The following is a 21,775-nucleotide window of genomic DNA, read 5'->3' as shown; positions in this document are numbered from 1 at the left end:
TCCGGTAATAAATCAGACCGACTTCATTGAACCAGAGCACTTCGGAAAACTTCTTCGCCTAAACGTGATTGAGTGCAAGTGGGCGGATACTAGCCGCAAAGCTACAAAGTCTTCGCCTCAGCAGCAAATGGTCTTGTCTCTAAAGCCGGACGACGAAAGCAAGTAAAGACGCAACAGGTTTCCTGTCAAACAACCGCACACGAAGATTGATGGCCCCCGACGACGATGGAATTTTTCGTTCGGAAAAGAATTTTTATTAACTCGATTAAATTGTCAGCTGATTGGAAAGGGCAATTACCATCACCGCCGCCACCAGACCAGCCATGCAAGCAAAACAAGGAATTCCAATCGCGGCAGCAGCTCCTTCCACTCCCCGTGAACAGGCTTCCGCTTGGAGGCTTCCGTCCGGGCCCAAGCAGGACGCGTACCAGATGAGATGTGCTATCAGATGCTGTTCGTAGAGCCCACTAAAAAGATGCGAGTACGGACCTCGGGCAAAAACGGCCACGTCATCGCCGCCATGCGTCTCGTCCTCGTAGGGCACCGCCGCCGGAAAAGTGAAAGCCGGATTGTGGGAATCCATGAAGAGGGGATTTGCCCGTCCTGCGGTTGTCTGCGAGAAGTGGTCGAAATAGCTCGGTCCGTTGGCATAGGTTAGGGTGAAGAACGGCATTCGGTCCAGACGGGAAAAATCCCCAGTCGCTAGGATGTTGTTCCCCCGCACAGGATACCCTCCCATGGTAAGGGTGTGGGAATGATCCGCCGTCACCACAATCAGCGTGTCATCCTCGCTGGTAAGGCGAGCTGCGTGCTGAACCGCCCGGTGGAACTCAACCGTTTCGTCCAAGGCCAATCGAGCCAAATTATCGTGATGGGCGTGGTCAATTCGGCCACCTAGAACGAAGGAAAAGAAAACATAATCTCCACGTGATAAAACCGTTCTCAATCGATCTAGTTTGGCCACACCGGAAAACATCCCATTGATTCCTTCCCACCCAATATAGTAAATGCAAAATCGTTCTAAGGTTCGTCCATCCCTAAGAATTCCAAGAACCATTCATCTCGAGCGCGTGTAACAAACGTACAGTGACTAGCGTTCGTGTTCATACTCAGCAATGATCAAAGCTAATGAAAAGCTGTCTTCTTCTATGCCACATTTTGTGTGTATGATCTCCGAAATGTACGGATTGTAGCACTTTCGTTAATGTTTCAGTATGATGCCAAGGCTACACAAAGCCGCGATTTATTACCAGTTTGAAATGTGAAAACAATGTCTTCTTCTTCTTTATGGCTCTACGTCCTCACTGGGACTTGGCCTGTCTCGCTTCAACTTAGTGTTCTCCACAGTTGTAATTGAAGAGCCTTGTTTGCCTGCCATTGCATGAATTTGTATATTGTGAGGCAAGTACAATGGTACACTATGCCCAGGGAGTCGAGAAAATATTCCCGACCGGAACGGGAATCGAACCCGCCGTCTCCGAATTGGCGATCCATAGTCTTAACCACTAGGCTAACTTGAGACCCCTAAAACAATGTGTTTTCCTTATATTTTACCCATGGTTAAAAATTTGAAGTCGGTATCTTCAACGGAGTTATTCAAACGGATGTGAATATATTCAAAAGAACTCTAGTAAGAAATTCTCTCACTTGATAGTGCTGAAGTTTAATTGATTTGATTTGACTGCATCCCTGACCAACAAAAAGATACAATTAGGAATAGGAACTAAGTCCGAGAATTCGAAATTATTTATTTATTTATTTTTCAACTAAAAAATTGGATTCCATCAGGTTAAACTGTGGTAGAAAAACTATTATTGCTAATATCTCGACTAAGGGAAGGAATAAAAAAACCTTTTTAACAATTCTGTCCAAGTGTACAAAATCCATGTGTCGAATAGATGGGCATTTTAAAATTACTGCACTACATAAAACTGATTCAACACGGAAACTTTGTTTATATTTGTTTGTTAAATAGACCTTAAAAAGGGGGAATTTTATGCACAAAAAATAAAGTTGATGTTGATTAAGCGCTTCTCTAGCTTATGCAAATCAGCCTTGATTTGAACAAAAGAACTGTAATGATTTGTTCAGCTCTTAAACATCCACCTTTGGAGATTTTATTCAGTCATGAGTTGATTTAAGCTCTCTATGTGGCTGAATTAATGTTGAAGAAGCGCTTATATCCAGGCAAACGCTATTTGAACCTTTATCCCGTAATTATCCAGCAAATGGGAATGATTTTTGCTTAATAGAACAGACAAGGAACAGGTGAAGCTTTTAGAGTCGCTTAATGATCTTAAGTTCAGCCATTTATTATCACTTGTGCAGCACTTAAAAAAATGTCCCACAGAATTTCAGCCAGAATTGCCAGGGCTCTTGGTCTAGATGTAGGATACAGTTCATAGTTGCTGAAATTGAAATATACAAATAATGATTATGATTGAGATTCGAACTTCGATGCATTGATTCACAGTCACTTACCTTAGCATCTGCTGAGTTGGTACGGGCTTTTAGTGATTTCTGTGAAAGAACAAGCTAGATACCGTCGTGAGGTTGCATAAGCATTTTAAGTGCTTGTTGTGTGAATTAGTTGTCTTTGTTTTGTTTACAATTCGGTACTCCTCAGTTTGGTAATTGAAAATCACCGGTGAAGTCAGGAGAATTTTTCGCAATACAGGTAAATTTTCAAAATTCAGATTCTAAGGCGTAGATAACAAGTAGGGTAAGTAATCATGAGTTGAACCAAATTGCGGCTTTCTGAAGCATCGGGAATTTTGACTGATTTTTTTCACCCACATAGAAATAGTTTACTACGGTAAAGTCTCAGGCATATGAAAGCCACGGGTAGCTTTTCGTAAAGTGGTAAAAAGTTCACATTTGCACCACATTTCATTGAAAAATTCAACTACTTGTCAATAATTATTTTATTCTTAATTTGAACCAATTTTAATCTAGATTTGAACTAGTGGCGGCCGCAGCTCGAGCAATTCCCACAACAGCCAATTTCATTCTAAACAACTAAAAATCACATGGATCTGCTAATTCTCATAACTATGTTTCATTAGGCAGTGGAATTTTAACTCAGAATGTTCGGAATTCTTCAGGAACTTGGAAACAAAATTTGGAATTTTCCATCCTTCAAGAGTAAACAAAGCAGCCACTAGCGCAGTCTGCAGGCCAACACTAGAAGCTCGCTTCCTCTCACTAGTTCAAACAATCCTCCAAGCCTTAATACCAGTAGCTTCCTTCTGGAAGGTCCTTGATGAAATTGCTTGTGTTCTGAGGAGTAACCGGTAGTGTATGGAAGGCAGATCATTATGTCAATATTGGTGTTTTATAATCCGTAAGAGATCTTTTGAGGGTTAATGCCTTATATTATGTTCAATTGCCCATTCCAGTCATGCTTGTCTTGGTCCTTCATTGTACAAGTTTTCACGGTTGAGCACCTCTGACATACGATCAATTTCTTCTTCTTCCGGCTCATAAGATAGCGAATCATTTATACCATATTCTTCAGTATCATAGTCTTTCCCCTGATAAATTTTCAACATAAGGGATATCGTTGAATCCTTTTAAATATTCAATTATAATATTTGATCAAGCAAAACTCAATAATTTACAAATTCCGTACATACATCCTTTCGATAATGTTATTTCTGCAGCAGATTCTTTCGCTATTTTTAAAATTTCGGTAATAAGTATTATTCTTTTTGAATGTTATTTTAAATTTACAATCCATTTTTGCGAATTATTGTGATCCAACTTTCTTACTGATGATTTGTTATTATACCATTAAAGGTCGAATAAAAGAGTGTTTCAGGGGATTTTAGTAGCTTTTAAGGGCGTTCTGGCAGAGTCCTTTAAAAGTTCTCCTGAAACGCATTAGAGACCTCCTCATACCTCTGTGAAATTCCTTGGGATCCCCTGAAACGCCATTGAACCTTCAGGTACCTGTCTTGGGAGCCCCTTAAACGCCCTTGAGATCCACTAAAGTGTCCTTGGATTCTCCTAGAATACTCAGGAGGCCTCCTGAGATCCCTTGAAGCCCCAGAAACCCCTGAGATCTCCAAGTACCCCATTGAAACCGGCTGAGATCCTCTGGAACGCCCTTGGGACTCCTGAAGCAGTATTGCGAAGTTCCCATATGAACTGTTATTTCAAGCTAAAATTGAGACAGGCAACCACGCATTTTTCTATTTACCATCGAGATATCAATTAACTCGCCTCTGATCATTCAATTGACACCAATGCCAGCATCAGTTAGGGTTCTTCGTTGACAGATGACCGGCACATACAGGAGATAGGCAAAATGATCGGGACAGGCAAAATTTTCACTTGCCAAAATATGGTCAGCTAGCCGTAAATTTTCGAAAAGTGCATCAAAAACTCTCATTTTTTTACTGTGAGTTGGTCAACTAGTTTTATAACAATGCACGGCGTGTCCCCGTTCCGTGAGAAGTGTCATCGAGCAAATAATCTCCAGTCTGATAGTGAAAACCTTTGCAGAAGAATGTGTTTGCTCTCTTACTTCCTGCTACTCGAAACCGCCTGTTTTTAACTTAAAGCAGCGCGTCGTTTGCAGGGTTTGCAAAGTGAAATGTTTAGAAAGTGACTATGATTATGATTTTCGTGATAAAAAACGTGTTTTACTATATTAACGAGGGTTTTCAGTAGATTGCGAGTGATTCAAGCAGGCCCCAAGTGTTGTTGGGAAAACATTAGTAGCGGTATCGAATATGGAAAAATCCACCATGAACAAGCTGCAGGAAGCCTTTCGGATAACGCTGGAGGATTCTCCAATACTGAGGGATTGCCGTTTCCTGCCAAATTGGTGACTGAAAGCCGAAATCCCCGAGAATTAAGTCAACTTCCCAGTCGAACCTCTACAAGTTTCAAGCAACGTTTTCCATTAAGCAAGGACATATTTTTTTAAGCAATCAAAGGATAAATTGGTCAATTTACATCTAAATTAACGACTCACGCAAAGTATTACGTCCCAAAAAATGACCACGTGGTTTATGGACAGCCCCTTACTATATGATCATTTCCTACCAGAGACCAGAGACCAGAAACACCGACGCTCTATCAACGACGGAACTAGAGGAGGCTCGTGAAACTTGCCCAGCAAGATTCTTTTGCGGAAGATCTACGTTCAATTCGCGCCACCTGCCAAGTGAAGACTTCGTCCAAACTGAGAGCCGATGCATTCAGGTGGCGCGTCCACGCAGCGTGCACGCAAGTGCGTCCTGAGTTACACACAATCAAATGGGAGCATGCACACGAGAACGCAATGCTGCCGCACCGCAAGCGCGCCGCACCGTGTGCGGCACGCAATGTCAACGCATGCCCCACAGGAACGCTGCGGCGACGCAGCGTGAATTCACGCAGCGTCAATTAACGCTCGTGTGCATCGGCTCTGAAAGCGCTCTCTCCGGTACTCGTTGATGGAGTTCTACGAACCCGAGGACGCCTCAGCAACGCAGGCATATCTTTCGCTCAAAAGCAGCCAATGATTCTGGACAACAAGCATCCGTTCACTCTACTGGTCGTGCGATACTATCACCTGAATCGGCTGCTCATAGATCCCACGTTTCTCACCGCTACCATTCGCTTAAAATTCTGGCCTCTCCGACTAAGAAGCCTCGTGCGCAAGGTAACGCACGAATGCGTCAACTGTTTTCGCAGCCGACCCAGCTTAAGTGAGCAAATTATGGCAGATCTGCCATCGGTTCGAGTAACGCCAACTTTACCGTTCCTGAACACCGGAGTGGACTTTTGCGGTCCGTTCTATCTCCGGCCAGTTTCGAGAAAGGCTGCCCCACAGAAGGTTTTTGTAGCAGTTTTTGTTTGCCTATCAACCAAGGCAATATATTTGGAGTTGGTTGGCAACCTATCCACGGATTCGTTCATCGCTTCCTTGAAGAGATTCGCTGCTCGTCGAGGGGTGCCGAAAACCATATCTTGCGACAACGGCACAAATTTCGTCGGCGCTCAACGAACACTCAACGAATTTCTACAGCTGTTCCGATCTCAGCAGAGCCGCTTGGACATAACTCGACAATGCTCTGCCGAGGGCATTCAGTTTTTCTTCATTCCTCCTCGATCGCCGCACTTCGGCGGTATCTGGTAAACCGCGGTTAAATCCTTAAAAACGCACCTCCGTCGCACACTGGTCAACGCCTTGGTCACCATCGAGCAATTCCAGACGCTCCTTACGCAAATAGAGGCACTGCTCAACTCTCGGCCGCTGACGCAGCTGAGCAATTCGTCGCCGGAGGACTTGGATGTTCTCACTCCAGGTCATTTCTTGATACGCCGACATCTATCGGCAATTCCCGAACCATCCTACGAAGAGCTACCCAGCAATCGGCTTTCGCAGTGGCAGCAGAATCAGGAATATCTCCGTCGTCTATGGAAACGATGGTCGACGGAATATTTATCAGGGCACCAACAACGAACCCGTTGGACACGGGAACGAGCCAACGTCCACATTGAAACGATGATGCTAACCTCACGGCAGCAGAAGTGGCGTTATGGTCGGGTTGTTGAAGTTTCCCGGGCACCGATGGACTCATCAGAGTTGTCAGCGTTCGCACCAAGGATGGAATCTACAAACGGGCAATCGCACGAGCTTGTGTCTTGCCGATTCCGGATAACCACCCGGACTACGATGCTGCAGCGTTCCAGTCGTTCCAGGTGCCAGCAACACAAGCGACGTCGGATGGGAAGGGACGTCGAGGGACCCCAAGTACAAATTTGGGCTCGATTGGTAAATCTTTCATGAAGCTAGAACCGTTCTCGTAAAACACTATTTTTCAAACAGCTTATTTCTGAACTGTCATATCTCAGGAACAGTGAACCGAATTGAATGAAAATTTGAACGTTTATCAACAATATATTGATACTTCATGCGACATCATAAAATGTAATATTTTCTCACGAATGAATAAAATTATACCGGTTTGACATTTTCATCCATATTGAGGACAATAAGTTAAACTTACAATACTACACAAAAATTACTAAATGTGTTCTCTCCTCAATCCAAATAGGCTCATTGGAGATTTCTTGAGAACAGAAGTTAAATTTCTTTGGATGTCGAAACTAAAATTGAATGACATTGCACAATAATCCACGAACCAGATTTACGAGGAAAGATGCATTCAGCGCCTTCAAATGATGTTTTAGACAATTATGGTCTTCTACAAAGCTGTTCCTAAAAATAAAGACTTCTTTTCAATTTACATTAAAATTAATGTGGTCCATATTTTCAAATAATTTGAAAACTAAACTTTTTTATTTACAAAAATAACTATATACATTCTTAGAAAAAGTTGTAGATCTATCAATTTTGAGCAAGTTTGCTGAAGACAGCTTTAAAATTGACCGATCTAGAGATATTTTTCTGAATAAGCTTAGGGTGGTTCAAAAAAATGGGTTTTCTGGCATTAACTTGTTCAGTTTTAATTTTTCATCAAAGTCGCCCAAGAAACACTTGTAGAGCATTTGGAGACGCTTTGTTTCGTGCGCTGAGAAGGTCGTTATCTCATTTGATTCAATAGTTACAGGTGTTTTTCGTAAAAAATCATAGTTTTTTGAAAAGGTGATATGATGGGTTGGGGCAAACATAAAAAATATCTTTTGCCTGCATTCAAAAGAAGAAATGTTGTTATAAAACACATAAAAAAATAAAGGGGTGTTATTTTTGTAACTCAAGTGAAAAATACTTAAAAAGTGTCTTTTTTCTAGAAAATCATCAATATCTTTTGAACGGAATGACGTAGCAAAATTCTCAGCGCACGAAAATGCGCGTTTTTGGATGCTCTCAAAGTGGTTCTTTAACTACTTTGACGAGAAATTTGAAACAAAAAAGATAAAGCAGTAAAACGATTTGCCCCCGAGATGAACTAGCCAAGGGCTAAAAATCTCGTTAATACAGATAAAAAAAAAAGTAAAACGATTTGTTTTAGCGTCACCCTATGAAAACTATGGGAAAATGCTCAAAATTTGGTCAAAACAGTTTAAACGCTTTATCTCTTTTGTTTCAAATTTCTCATCAAAGTTGTCTAAGAACCACTTTTAGAGCTAAAAAAACGCACATTTTCGTGCGCTGAAAATGTGCGGGCAAAAGATATTTTTTATGTTTGCCCCAACCCACCATATCACCTTTTCAAAAAACTATGATTTTTTACGAAAAACACCTGTAACTATTGAACCAAAAGAGATAACGACTATCTCAGCGCACGAAACGACGCGTCTTCAAATGCCCTACAAGTGTTTCTTGGGCAACTTTGATGAAAAATCACAACTGAAATAGTTAATGCCAGAAAACTGATTTTTCTTGAACCACCCTAAGCTTATTCAGAAAAATATCTCTAGATCGGTCAATTTCAAAGCTACATAAAAACTGTCTTCAGCAAACTTGCTCAAAATTGATAGATCTACAACTTTTGCGAAGAATGTATATAGTTATTCTTGCAAATAAAAAAGTTTCGTTTCCAATTTATTTGAAAATATGGACCACCCTAATTTTCATGTACATTGAAAAGAAGGCCTTATTTTTAGGAACAGCTTTGTAGAAGACCATATTTGTCTAAAAAATCATTTGAAGGCACTGAATGCATCTTTCCTCGTAAATCTGGTTCGTGGACCACCGTGCATTGATGTTAAAAAATTACATTTTTTCGAGAAAAATCCAAAAAATGTCAATCAATGATGACTTTAAATGTTTAAAAAGTACCTACAGCTGTGTTCAAAAAAAAATAGCAGTGCTGTATCACTCATGACAGTTTCACACATTTCTCATGGTATTGCTTCCACATCTCCCCAACTGATCATGTGTATTTGTAGTAGTGCCATCTTCCATCCGAAGCATACCACTTTTGTTGTCGTTTGTTCTCTTTATGTTTACATATCTAGCCAAACCTGTTCGTGCGTCCATCTTTGGCCGATCAAAAAAATAGCAGTAGAAAAAGTTATCTCGGAAATTTTGTTGCCATTCGTGTTTTTGCGGAAGTTTGAGCATATATGCGATTGGTAAGTAATCGAATAAGAAGTAGTAGAAAAATAAGTAATTTGGTATAAATCCATTACAGAAAAATGGGTCGCGGTAAGCATTGTTCCGAGGAACAGCGAAGTTTGATCAAAATGCTAATAAAGGATGGAAAATCATACAGAGAAGTGCAAGAATCAGTGGGATGTTCAGCCAAAATGATTCGAAATGCCTTGAAATGGAGGTCAAAAGCAGAAACTCGCGGCCGGAAACGGAAAACTTCCCAAAGAATCGACCGAAAGATTGCGCGACTGGTGTGAATGGACCCAACCATAACGTCAGACAAAGTCAAAGAAGAGCTGGAGCTACCTGTGAGTACGGTTACAGTTAGGCGCCGATTGGTTGAAGCTAAGTTGCTCGCACATAGCCCGCGGAAGGTACCATTGTTGACGAAACGCCATGTCTCAAAAGAAAAATGGTGAAATGTTCTGTGGACTGATGAATCTAAAATAGTGTTGTTTGGATCAAAAGGTCGTCGTCTGTATGTAAGACGTCCACCTTGCGCAGAATACCAACCAAAGTATACACTGAAGACGGTGAAGCATGGTGGAGCGAAAATCATGGTGTGGGGTTGTTTCTCCTACAATGGTGTGGGGCCGATTTACCGGGTACCAGGAATCATGGATCAGCATGAGTACATCAAAATACTCAATGAAGTTATGCTACCGTATGCCGAGGAAGAGATGCCGCTGAAATGGGTGTTTCAGCAAGACAATGACCCGAAGCACACGAGTAAACGTGCAAAGGCATGGTTCACTGAGAAGAAAATTGAGGTTAAGGAGTGGCCGGCACAATCTCCCGATCTCAATCCAATTAAGAACCAGTGGGCAGATGTGAAATAGGCTGTTTCTGAAGCAAACCCGAAAAATGCGAACGACCTATGGAGTGTAGTTCGCACTTCGTGAGCTTCAATTCCTGTCTCACGGTGTCAAGCGCTTGTGGACTCAATGCCGAAACGCTGTGCTGCTGTTATCAAGAATAAAGGATATGCTACAAAGTACTAAAACAAGTACAAAAGACGCAAAAACTTTTAATGAGAAATAATCATTTTCAATCATTAAACATGATTACAATGAGCTCGAATACTGCTATTTTTTTGAACACCGACTTTTGTATGTTTTTTTTTAAATTTAAAGAATAAATATATGAATTCGCTCAAACAAAATATGTGTACTAATTTGTTAGAAGTTTTAATAAAGAATGACAAAAAAAAAAAGAATCCCAAAGTTTTGCATTTGTTTTGATTTTTTCTACTTTTTTAATTTTTTGATCAGCCACTGCTATTATTTTGAACACAACTGTATGTTTTAATAAATTGTGTAATACCAATATATTGCTGATAAACATTCAAAATTTCATTCAATTCGGTTGACTGGTTTCTGAGATATGACAGTTCAAAAATTAGCAGTTTGATAAATAGTGTTTTACGAAAAGGGTTCTAGCTTCACGAAAGATTAACCAATCGGGCTCAAATTTGTATATGATGCACATATAATAGGTTGATAAACAGTCAAAATTTTATGAAAAGTTAGGGGCCGTACACAAATTACGTCACGCTTTTAGGGGGAGGGGGGGGTTTTGCAGAGCGTGACGGCTCTTACAAAAAATATTGAGGTCCCATACAAAAAGTGTGACATAGGGGGGAGGGGGGGTTGGAAAAGGCCGATTTTGGCGTGACATAATTTGTGTATCACCCCTTACAGCATGTTGAACTTTTTTTGTGAGAGGAAAAAAAGTTGCCTATCCCAAACATTTTGGCCTCCTCCTGTAGTAGGAAAAGAACGGGCCAGGGATTGAACCCAGGACCTTCTGCATAGGAATCAAAAACGGTTGCCACTAGACCAACACTTCTGGCATTCCACCAGAGATTCTTCCAATAATTCCTACTTTTGATCCTATTTGTATTGCGTCTGCTTGTCTGTGTTTTCAGTGACATCAAAGACAAATTGACGAAACCCTGACAAAATTTCCTTCCCATGTCTGTATGCATCCTGGTTAATTAGAGAGCAGTTGTCTTTGACAAAACTATTTGACATCTGGTGAGCACGTTCCATGAAATATATTTTGAATTCTTAAGATGTAGTAGACTGCTTGAGGGTTAACTGCTGGATCGTATTTAGGAAAGCTCTCATTGGATTTTAAGCTGTTCGAATATGACAGTGACTCACTGTAGGACTACCCTCAATCCAAATTGATGGGAAAAAATGAACGTCCGAGTTGGAGCAATCCGACCGTGGGTTTTCCTATTTTTCCCACACATCCCATGTCCGAACGAAGGACGATTTATAGAGTTGTTAAAACCTCTTTCGATTGCCATTCTTTCAATCGTTCGTTGAGTCGCTTTCTTGAGTAGTGGAAAAAGGGATGTAAGTTTTTTTTTATCCCTCATTCTTGAATTCAGTATCCCGTCCACCGTCCGTCCTTGAGGTGATTGATGCTGGATGACTTCCTCTCCACCGTGCGTCACTGTGCGAAATTTGGTTCATTTCGCGGAAGGTCACCCTTGTGGATTTGAGGGTGGTGGAGGAGGTGTGGTTGTTTGTGGCATGTTGGGGAGTATGGGATGTGAAATCCTGAATGAAATGAGGAAACACACTGTGGAAAAGGGATTGCTAGATCCGTTAGATTGTTGCAAGTTCAGCGTGGGAACCTCGTGAAGATGCGAAGAATGAAAGAATCTTACAGAAAAGGGTCTATTTCAAAATCGATTGATTTAATGAAGGAGAACGGATGCTATTTTCGGTTTGAACGATCGATTTGAAACATCTTACTCTGGGTATGATTATTTTAGGATTAAGCATCTAGTTTTCTTGAATACATATCGTATTTTGAGTATTTTGTCAAATCATCAGTGTTTGTTGAGGAACCGTTCGCTAAAAAATCTATACGGAGTCTTCTGAATTCCTTGAACTGAACTTTCTTAACGGTTTCGGTAGTCCTTAGGAAGGATGCTTTGCGGCTTTCTTGTTGAACTTTCCAAATTAAGCTATCATTCGATCGTCCGGATTCTCTGATGAATCGTTCGAAACTCCGAATTTCTTGTGAAAGCGGCAAAAGTTCCCTAAGAAAATGTTCGTCCTACATTAGGAATTATCCAAATTCCTAAAGTAACTGTCTTTTCTTTGAGGAACCGCACGGATGCTTTGTAATACCGTTCAGATTATTTGAGTAATGGTGCAGATTTTTTAAAGAATCGAATAAGTTCATGGTAGAATCGGAAAGGAGAGAATTTTGTGCAAACATTAAGTTAGGGCTTCCATGAGGAAATCTAGTTCGCGAGAGCAGGTATTCCTTCAGAGTATTTGAAATGGGGCCAAAAGAGTTTGGTTCAAGTTCCCAGAGAGTCTAAAAGAGGGGATTCAAATAGGCTACAGTGACGTTTCAGGGGTTTTGATCATTTCAGGGGCATTTTAAGGGTGTTCCGTTAGGTTTCGCTGGGGTTTCAGATTTCAGAGAGTTCTCAGAACCCTTCAAAGGATTTCCAGTAGTTTCAGGGGCGTTTCAAGGCATTTCAAAGACATTTCTGAGAGTTTCAGTGGATTTTAGGAACGTTTCAATGGCGTTCTGAGAGGATTTAGAAGTGTTTGATAGGCTGTTTCAGGGGCGTTTAAAGGGGTTTTCAGGTATGTTTCAAGAAATACCTGGAGTCTTTTAAAGGTGTTCCAATGGGGTTCAGGGGCATTTCGAATTGATTAGAGTGATTTCAAAGGCCTTTCAGTGGGATAATGGGGGTTTCAGGGGCGTTTCAAGCAGTTTCAAGAGTTTTTGTAAGGTGCTCTCAGGAGTTGAAAGGGTATTTCATAGGGATTGCAGGTATTTTAGTGGGATAATGGGGGTTTCAGGGGCGTTTCAAGCAGTTTCAAGAGCTTTTGTAAGGTGCTCTCAGGAGTTGAAAGGGTATTTCATAGGGATTGCAGGTATTTTAGGGCGTATCAATAGTGTGAAACGCTGTAGAGACCCCGTGGAACCACCATCTCCTACCCCAATCCCGTTGGACCCCTGAAACACTGTGAGATCGCTTGAAACGCCCATGAGACCTCCAGGTCCCCTGAGATCCCCTAAACAGGCCGAAACCCCATAAACGCCCCTAAATGACCCCCTGGAAGCTCCTTGAGACCCTCAAAGACACCGTGAAACACCCGTGAGATCCCTGGAACCCCATGAAGTCAATGATCCAAAATTCACTGTCAAAAACTGTTGTTTATATGACAATCATGATCTTGACTATCATACAACAAAAACAAAAATGCAAACAGGATATGCGGATAACTAAAGAATCGGAAGTGTGCGGAAGTGAAGACTTTAACTTTCTGACAGTGTTTTCATGGTAAAATTAGAGCTGATTACTCAAAATTTCCACATCTCAGCGCTCCTTATACTGCTAAGCTCCCACAGCAATTACTTCAGATAACGGATTTTTTCACGACTTTTTTTTCTGTAATTATTGCGAGAGGAGCATTCTTGCAGGTATTCCTTCTGTAAGTTAAGCAATAGTTCTTCTGAAGAATCCTTCAAAAATTATTTTAGAATTTATTCTTTCCCTTTGTACTGTTCAAGAATTTTCTCCATGATACCGGAATTCCTTTAGGGATTCTTAAAAGATTTATAGAAAAAAAAAAAATACGGAATTTCTGAAGAATCGAATCGAAGATTCTAGCAGGAGTTCCTAGAATGGTTCAAGCAAGATACGTTCAGAAATTCTTCTTGGTATTTTTTGGCGATCATATAAGAAAATTCCTTCAAGGATTGCTACGTAAGTTTGTGCATGTATTCTTTCATGTGCTTCTTCAAATATTTCTGTAAGAATTTTCCATAAAAAAATCTTCTTGAAATTTCTCAAGAATATGGAATTTTTCTAAGGTTTCTCTACGAGTTGCTCTAGAGACATGTCTATAGATTTCTTCAAAAGATGCAATTCCAGGAACAACATTGACAGGAATTTGGAGATTATTTCAGAGATTCATTCAAAAATGTCTCACATTTTTCCTAACACTCTCATAGGAATTCTTGTTGAAATTTCTCCAGAGTTTCCTGATATCTTAGTCCATATATTCACAGGAAAATTTTCAAGAGATTCTAAAAGACGCTTCAGTTTCTCCAAGTGTTCCTCCAGGGTTTGTTAAGGGTTTATTCAGATCTTATTTCAGGTATTCTTTCATAAAAGGAGTTTTTATAAAAAAAACTTTCTTCTATGAATACAAGCAGATTGTTCTTCTGTTCTTGCAGGTCTTTGAAAAATTCTTTCAAAAAAAATCATTTTTTTTTCAGAAATTCATTTAGAAGTTTTCTAAAACTTTTTTTTATGATGTTTATTGTTTCGGCAGGATTTTCTTGTAATTATCCCTTGAGAAAAATTTTGAGAATTTTATCTATGAATTCCTCCAGAGATAACTCCAGGAGTTCTTCCAATAATTCCTCCAGGAATTCACCCAGGGATCCGTTAGAAATGTATTGATTGATTTACAAAAGATTTTCATCACTACCTTTGCCTGCAATTTCTGCATGAATTTTGGTAGATAATTTGAATAGATTCCTTCAAAAATAACTCTACGGATATCTGCAGCACTCCTCTCAAACATATCTTAAGCAAATTGTCCTTGAAATAACTTTCAGAATTCCTTAGTAACTTTCTCATGATTTTTTTTTCTAGGATTTGAGAAGCTATGGATAAAGAGTTTCTTCAAGTACTTTCCCAGGCATTTTAGTGAAAGAATTTTTTTCTAGGAATCTTCAGAGTTATAACAAGAAGTTTTTTTTCAGAATGAATACCTGCAGAAAATCATCATCATCAGAGTTCGACACGAATGCACAATTGTGTAAAGTGTCGATAATAAACAAACAAACAACAAACAAACATCATCATCAGAGATTCTTTCAAGAATTCTTTCAAGCATTCTTCCAGGTATTTTTGTGAAATTTCTGGAAAAACTTTTGTAGAAAAATTCCTGGAGATATTTCCGATGGAGCCACAGGAGCAATGTTTGAAATAAATACGTGTAAGAATTTCTCAGTGAATTCTTATAGGATCAAGTAGGAGAATTTCCAAATTAATATTTGTAGGATTTTTTAAAAGATATGTTTCGATGAATTTCCCCAAAATTTCATGACATAGCTGTTTATGAAACCCCGCATTGAAATTCCTGAAGAAGTCTCTGAAGATATTTATTAATGAACTCCTGACGGAATATCAGAAGAAATTCAAGCGGGAGTTTCTGAAAGGATCTTTGAAGGAATTTTTCAAGAAATCTTCGGAAAAATTTCCGTAACAATCTCAGGAAGAAATTTCGAATGAATCTCCAGAGGAATATACAAAAATACGCCTGGGAAGTTTTTGACGGAATCCTGGATAAATTCCTCGGAAGAGCCTTGGGCGGAATTCTCAGTACATTTTATTAGGTAAACTTTAAGAAAATTTCTGATAAAGATAAATCAATCAATAAATAAAATTTCTTAACGAGTATGTGAAGATTTTCTTAAGAAATCCATGCATAAATTTCCGGAAGAATTTTGAACTTTTGATTTTATGAAGGAATTGCTAAAATCATTTCTGAAAGCATTTCTGAAGCAATTTGTGGACATATTTCTGAAGGAACTCTGTAGGAATACTTAACAAAGACGCCTAGATAAGCTTCTGTAAAAAAAATCATAGAAAAAACTCGAGATATTTTCAAACAAATTTTTGAAACAAACCTTAGGAATCATTTCTGAGTAAATTTCTCCATGAATTTGCAGAAAAAATCTTAGAGTTAATTTTTAAGGAAATTGCGGAGGATTTTTTTGGAAACACATGAAGATATATCTATTTTCTGTAGTAATCTCTTTGTCTCCTGGAGGAAATCCTGCGGAATTTTCTGGAAGAATCTCCGTAGAAGTTCCTAGACAAATTATAGCAGGAATTTTCATTGGAATTGTTGGAGAAATTGCTGAACAAATCTCTGTTGTACTTCTTGGATGAATTTCTAATTGAATATTTGGATTTTTTTTTTCTAAGGAGCCACTTGCCGGAGCTTCAGAACAAACCATAGAAGATTTCTTGATAGAATCCTTGGACAAATTTATAAAGGTATCACATAAAAAATTACTTGAGAAATCTCCAGAAAAATTTCTTAAGGAATCCCTGCAAGAATTCATGAAGAAAACTTTGGAAGAATTTCCAAAGCAGTCTGTGTAAGTTTTGCTAGAGTAGTTCGTGGAAAAAAATTGAAGGAATGTTGAGCTTTTGATTTTCTGAAGGAATTGCTGGAAGCTTTTGTACAGAAATCCGATGATTATTTTCTGAAATCAAGAATATACAATCTAGAATACTCACAACATATTAATATGGTCGCACCTGGTTTAGTGAGTTTATGTCAGAATCCGATAACTTACGCCATTTCTGATTCCAAGATGCCAATCTCCAGTTTGTGAACATTTTTTATTAACCTTTGTACTATAGATATTTTTGGAAAGGTGAGTTACTTGAGGTTTTCGAAGGCTTTACAGGAGTACTGCTGGAACCCCGAAACCTGAGGCCCCATGTAACACTTATGAAATCTGCTGAAAATCCTCTGAAACCCCCTAAATTGACTCCGAAATCCCTTTAAAACCCCCAAGGACTCCATGAAACGCACTTGAGACTTTCCGAAACCACCGAAAATCTACTTGTAACGCTTCTGAAGCTTCCTGACATGCCTCAGAAATCTCCCTAAAATCCCCTCAGACCCATAAAACGCACCTGGCACCTACCGAATCTCCAGAAAACGCTTGCATAACGCCTCTGAAATCCGCAAAAGAAAAATCCTCAGAAACTTCTTGAAACGTCCCTTAGACCTACTGGAGCTCTCTTGGAACCCCCTAAGATCTCTTGAAGCATCCCTGAGGCCACCTGGAGACCTCAGAGACCCCCTAAAACGCTCCTGAAACTTCCTGAAGCACCCCTGAGACCCCTTGGAACTCCCTTTAGCCCCCTGAGAGGACCCTGAGATCCCTTGAAACGTCCTTGAGATCTCTTGGGACCTCCTGAAATGCCCCTGCATCCTCCCTTTGCTCTGCTCTTTAAACTTCGCTTAGTCGTCGCTGCCATAATTGCCGTATTTATTACTTTTTGCCTTTCTCGTACACTAAGTATACTGGAAAGGCTATATGTTCACTCCTTCCAAAAATGACTTTTTGATAGAAGGCCCGGAGGGTCGAGTCACATATACCAATCAACTCAGCTCGACGAATTGAGGTGATGTCTGTGTGTATGTATGTGTGTGTGTATGTATGTGTGTATGTGTGGATGTGTGTGTACAAAAAACTCACATCACTTTTTGGCAGTAAACCTCAACCGATTTTAATGACCGACGGTTCATTCGACGCGGAATCTGGTCCCATTGTTTACTATTGAAAATGGTTCAGATCGGTCCAGCCGTTCCGGAGTTATGGCCATTTAGGTGTTCCGGACCGGTACCCCAGGAAGGGGCCAGATATGAAAATGCTACAACCCTATGCATGCGACACATAAAACCGCGGCATTTTCCATAACCTGATGAACGGTATGCAGGAAAATACTCTCAGACCATATCTGAACCGGTAGTGTTCCTAAACGAGTTCCGGGTGTCCCGCCGGAAGTGGCCAAATAAAAAAGTGAACCAAATCCATGCATGCGACACATCAAATAGCGGCTTTTTAGATAACCTGATTAACGGTATGCAGGAAAATAGTCTCAGATCATATCTGAACCGGTAGTATTCCAGAACCGGTTCCTGGTGTCCCGCCGGAAGTGGCTAAATATTAAAGTGGAGCAAACCTATGCACGCGACACATCAAATCGCGGCTTTCTCGATAACCTGATAAACGGTTAGCAAGAAAATAGGCTCACACCGTATTAGAAACTACAGGTAATGTTCCGGAACCGGTTCCGAGTGTCGCGCCGGAATTGGCCAATTACAAAAGTGAACCAAACCCATGCAAGCGACACACTTAATTGCGGCTTTTCTGATAACCTGATGAACGGTAAGCAGGAAAAGAGTCTTAGACCATTTCTGAACCGGTGGTGTTCCGGAATCGATTCCGAGTGTCCCGCCGGAAGTGGCCAAATACATAAGTGAACCAAAGTAATGCATGCAACACATCAAATTGCGGCTTTTTTGAAAACCCGATGAACGATTAGCAAGAAAATAGAACCAGACTACATTAGAAACTACCGGTAGTGTTCCGGAATCGGTTGCAGTTGTCCCGCCAGAAGTGGTCAAATGTAAAAGAGAACCAAACCCATGCATGTGACACATCAAATCGCAGCTTTTAAGGTAATCCGATGAGCGGTTAACAAAAAATCTCAGACCACATTAGGGAAAACCAGTAGTGCACCAGAACCGATTCCGGGTGTCTCGCTGGAAGTGGACGAATGTGGAAGGAAACCAAACACATGCGTGCGGCTCATTAAATACCGGCTTTTTCGATAACCTGAAGAACGATCAGCAAGAAAATAGTCTCAGATCACATTAGAGACTACCGGTAGTGTTCCAGAACCGGTTCCGGGTGTCCTGTTGGAATTGGTAAAATGTTAAAATGATCCAAACCCATGCATGTGACACATCAATTCGTGGCTTTCTAGGAAATCGGGTGAACAGTTAGAGGAAACTAGTTTCATGCCATATTTGGGACAATTGGTACTGTTCTGGTTCCAGATGTCTCGCCGTAAATGGCAATATGTAAAATTTAACCAAACTCATGCATTCGGTGCATCAAATCACGGCCTTTTCGATTACCTGATGAACGGTTAGTAAGAAAATAGGCACAGACTACATAAGTTATTACCGGTAGTGTTTGTGGTTCCGGGTGTCCCGCCGGAAGTGGCCATATACAAAAGTTAACCAAGTTAATGCATGCCACACGTCAAATCGCGGCTTTTTTTGATAACCTGATTACCAGTTAGCAAGAACATTGGAGACTACCAGCAGTATTACAGAACCAACTTTGGGTGCTTTGCCGGTACTACGAAAGTGAGCAAAATTATAGCAAGCGATAGATATGTGTGATTGTTCTCTTCATCATGACAAAACTAAAGTGATCTCAGAACTCATCAAATCACACCATTTCAGATTCCTACTCATCCTTACAGTCAACGTTGTATGGGAAAATTAAAATTTAATCGCAACAACCCTGAACATTTTTTTCAATCCCCTTTTGCGTCCAAAGTTACTACACAAAATTCTGATGTGACTGGTTGCGCCCTCACGCTCTGTAATGTGGTTGAAATTTTATTGCGATTTAGTTTGGGAAATTTCACTTGCTTGCATTTTTTTGTTCAATTTTACATGGATCTTGTAATCAGCGATAATAAAATATAGCCTGAAGTGTACAGAAAAAACTTTGTCGGCGACCCCAAAGTGATCTGTGGTTGTGAAAAAGGTTATATCTTGGCTTGTAATCATCGTCTTTATATTGATTGGCCTCCAATGACAGTGAAGGTGGTCAAGCAGTCAACTGAGAGCTCTGATATGTTTAAGCTCTGCCTATACGTTGAACATAACGTCGGAATATGCGTCATCAATAAGTTTTTCTATTCGATAATGGCTTTGATAAAATTCTTGCTTTTCTCAATAAAGTATTCTCAGGATTCAGGAACACTTCGGCTTACGTCGACATCATGAGTAAATATTCGACGAGAAAGGCACTATCACCACTAGGTGGATTAATCAGGGTTTTTTATGAATAATATTGGCTCTGAATAGTTCACCCTCTTTCTATACACGGCATAAAAAGGTGCATAAATCAAAAGCACATAAAAATAACCTTAAAAAATAACGGACATAATTCTGGTAGGGGAGTTTGAAATGACTAAAACAATTCTACGTAGTTTATGGACAGCGCCCAACCGGCCCAACCACAGCAAACCCCAACAGGCCACAGCTTGACCCAGGCAGTGCAATAAAATCCATTTCCTATCGATTTCGGGTATTGCTTTCAGCTTCAGCAACACACAAATGCACTCTACACAATTTCCGGCTTCCGAACCGTCGTTCGTCCGTCGCCGTCGGTCGTCGCCCAGCCAACGAGCACCGTCGTCCAGTCTGGTGCTATTGAAGCGTAAAGCGAACGCCCCCCTCAACCCTCCCGTAGTTCCCGTTCCTGTTCCGCCTCCTGACTCATGACCTAAACACAGAACTGCCGGTCAGACGGTCGGTCGGTCGGTGGTGGTCGAATCAATTTTTCATTCGATTGAAAAATAGCCATCAACGGTGTGTTCTTTTTTGGCTTCCTTCTAAGAAATTGATTTGTTCTTGTGGAGCTCGGTTTCGAAAACATGTACGGCATGAGTGGCTCTTTGCTAGAAGCGAGCTGACGAGCGTGACGAAACAATCAATTCGTCATACTTCTTCAAAAGTTTAAAAAAGCGGACGAAAACAGCAATAACTCACCTTCAACGAGCAACACGTAACCTTTGTCATTTTTGGACAGCAACTCCAGCGCTTTGGCAGTCATCTCTTCCAGCGTTGGTTCGTCGGGCGCGTGTTCCAGTCGATAACTCATGTGATTTCCAGCAAACAGCCCGAGCAATCGATCAACTTTGCCAACGTCTACATTAGCCAGCTCTCGTCTATCGCTGACATACGCAGCTCGGTCTCCCTGCCGATCAGCTAGTTGCAGCCACTCGCTCACCAAGTACCGCCCATCGCGTCTCCTCCCAACCGATCCATGCTCCTCAATTGCCACTCCCGCCGGAAAGAAATGCCTCGAACCTCCTCCCAAAACAACGGTCAAATTTTGTCCAACATCTCCGTAAACCAGCTGCCTAGCGATATCCACGCACTCCCCCGGAACATCTTCGTCATCTTCCCAGTACCGAGCCCCGGACACGGCATACCCAACCGCCGGCGTAGCGTGCGTAATCCTCGTATTGGTCACGATCCCCGTCGAACGGCCACTCAGCTGGGCGTACTTCAGAATCGACGTCAACCGGTTCTCCTCCTCCAAACTTCGCTCACAGTTCATCAGCGGAACGTGTCCACTCACAGCTATCGTGCCGTAGTTGTTCTTCACCCCGGTCAGAATGGCCGCAGCCGTGCAACCCGAGTCCGACACCTGGTAGTTGATGCAGTACGTCTTGGCCAAGCCCGCGTACGGAAACTCCTCGAAGGATAGCGCCAGCTGTTCACCGCCCATGTAGACCCTGGTAGCTGATTGGGTGGTAATGGACATGCCATCCGCTATGAAGATGATCACGTTCTTCGCCAGGTTGAGGTTCGGGTGATTTTTGGATAGCTGGTCTGCGACCAGCCGTTGACCGGAGTTGATCCAGAACTTCTGATCCAGTTCGTGGTAGGGTCCCTGCGGTGGTACCCATTCGGGGTCATCCATCGGATGCGTTGGGTATGGGGTTGGAGCAGGAGTTAGCTCCGGCTCGATTGGAAACGCGAAGATGCAGTTGGCGAAGGTGGCGAGAGCTATGAGACACTTTGCACGACACATTTTCATTCTGTAACTAGTTTGGAAGCAAGCAGCTCACTGCGCTGGGTTTATCCACAGTGGTTCAGACGAGTCGTCGTCGGTCGTTGTCGTTGTCCGTGTTATCAATGCAGTTGATATCCGAACAAAAAAGAAAATGGGTTGATAACGACTTGATCAACGCAATGCTCGCTAAGCTCATGTGGATAAATTACATAGATAACCCTTCAAAAAATTGGGAAATTAGGTTTTATTTTTAAATTAAGAACGGCTTATCTTCGGTATCTATGCAGGATGGATAATGTGACGAGC

General features: G+C 41.1%; 1 protein-coding gene across 1 annotated transcript; it reads right to left on the bottom strand.

Moving 5' to 3' along the window:
* Positions 1 to 265: 265 nt before the first annotated feature.
* On the bottom strand, positions 266 to 21,487 carry LOC115266514 (alkaline phosphatase, tissue-nonspecific isozyme). The gene is made up of 2 exons (XM_062843864.1): positions 20,437 to 21,487; positions 266 to 894 (listed from the first exon to the last, which is right to left on the bottom strand). Exons 1-2 carry the CDS (start codon positions 21,485 to 21,487, stop codon positions 266 to 268), a joined length of 1,680 nt encoding a protein of 559 aa, XP_062699848.1.
* Between the last annotated feature and the right edge of the window lie 288 nt (positions 21,488 to 21,775).

This window comes from Aedes albopictus, unplaced genomic scaffold (assembly GCF_035046485.1).
Source record: "Aedes albopictus strain Foshan unplaced genomic scaffold, AalbF5 HiC_scaffold_6, whole genome shotgun sequence".
Taxonomy (NCBI): Eukaryota; Metazoa; Arthropoda; class Insecta; order Diptera; family Culicidae; genus Aedes; species Aedes albopictus.
This window is presented reverse-complemented; position numbering and strand designations above follow the sequence as displayed.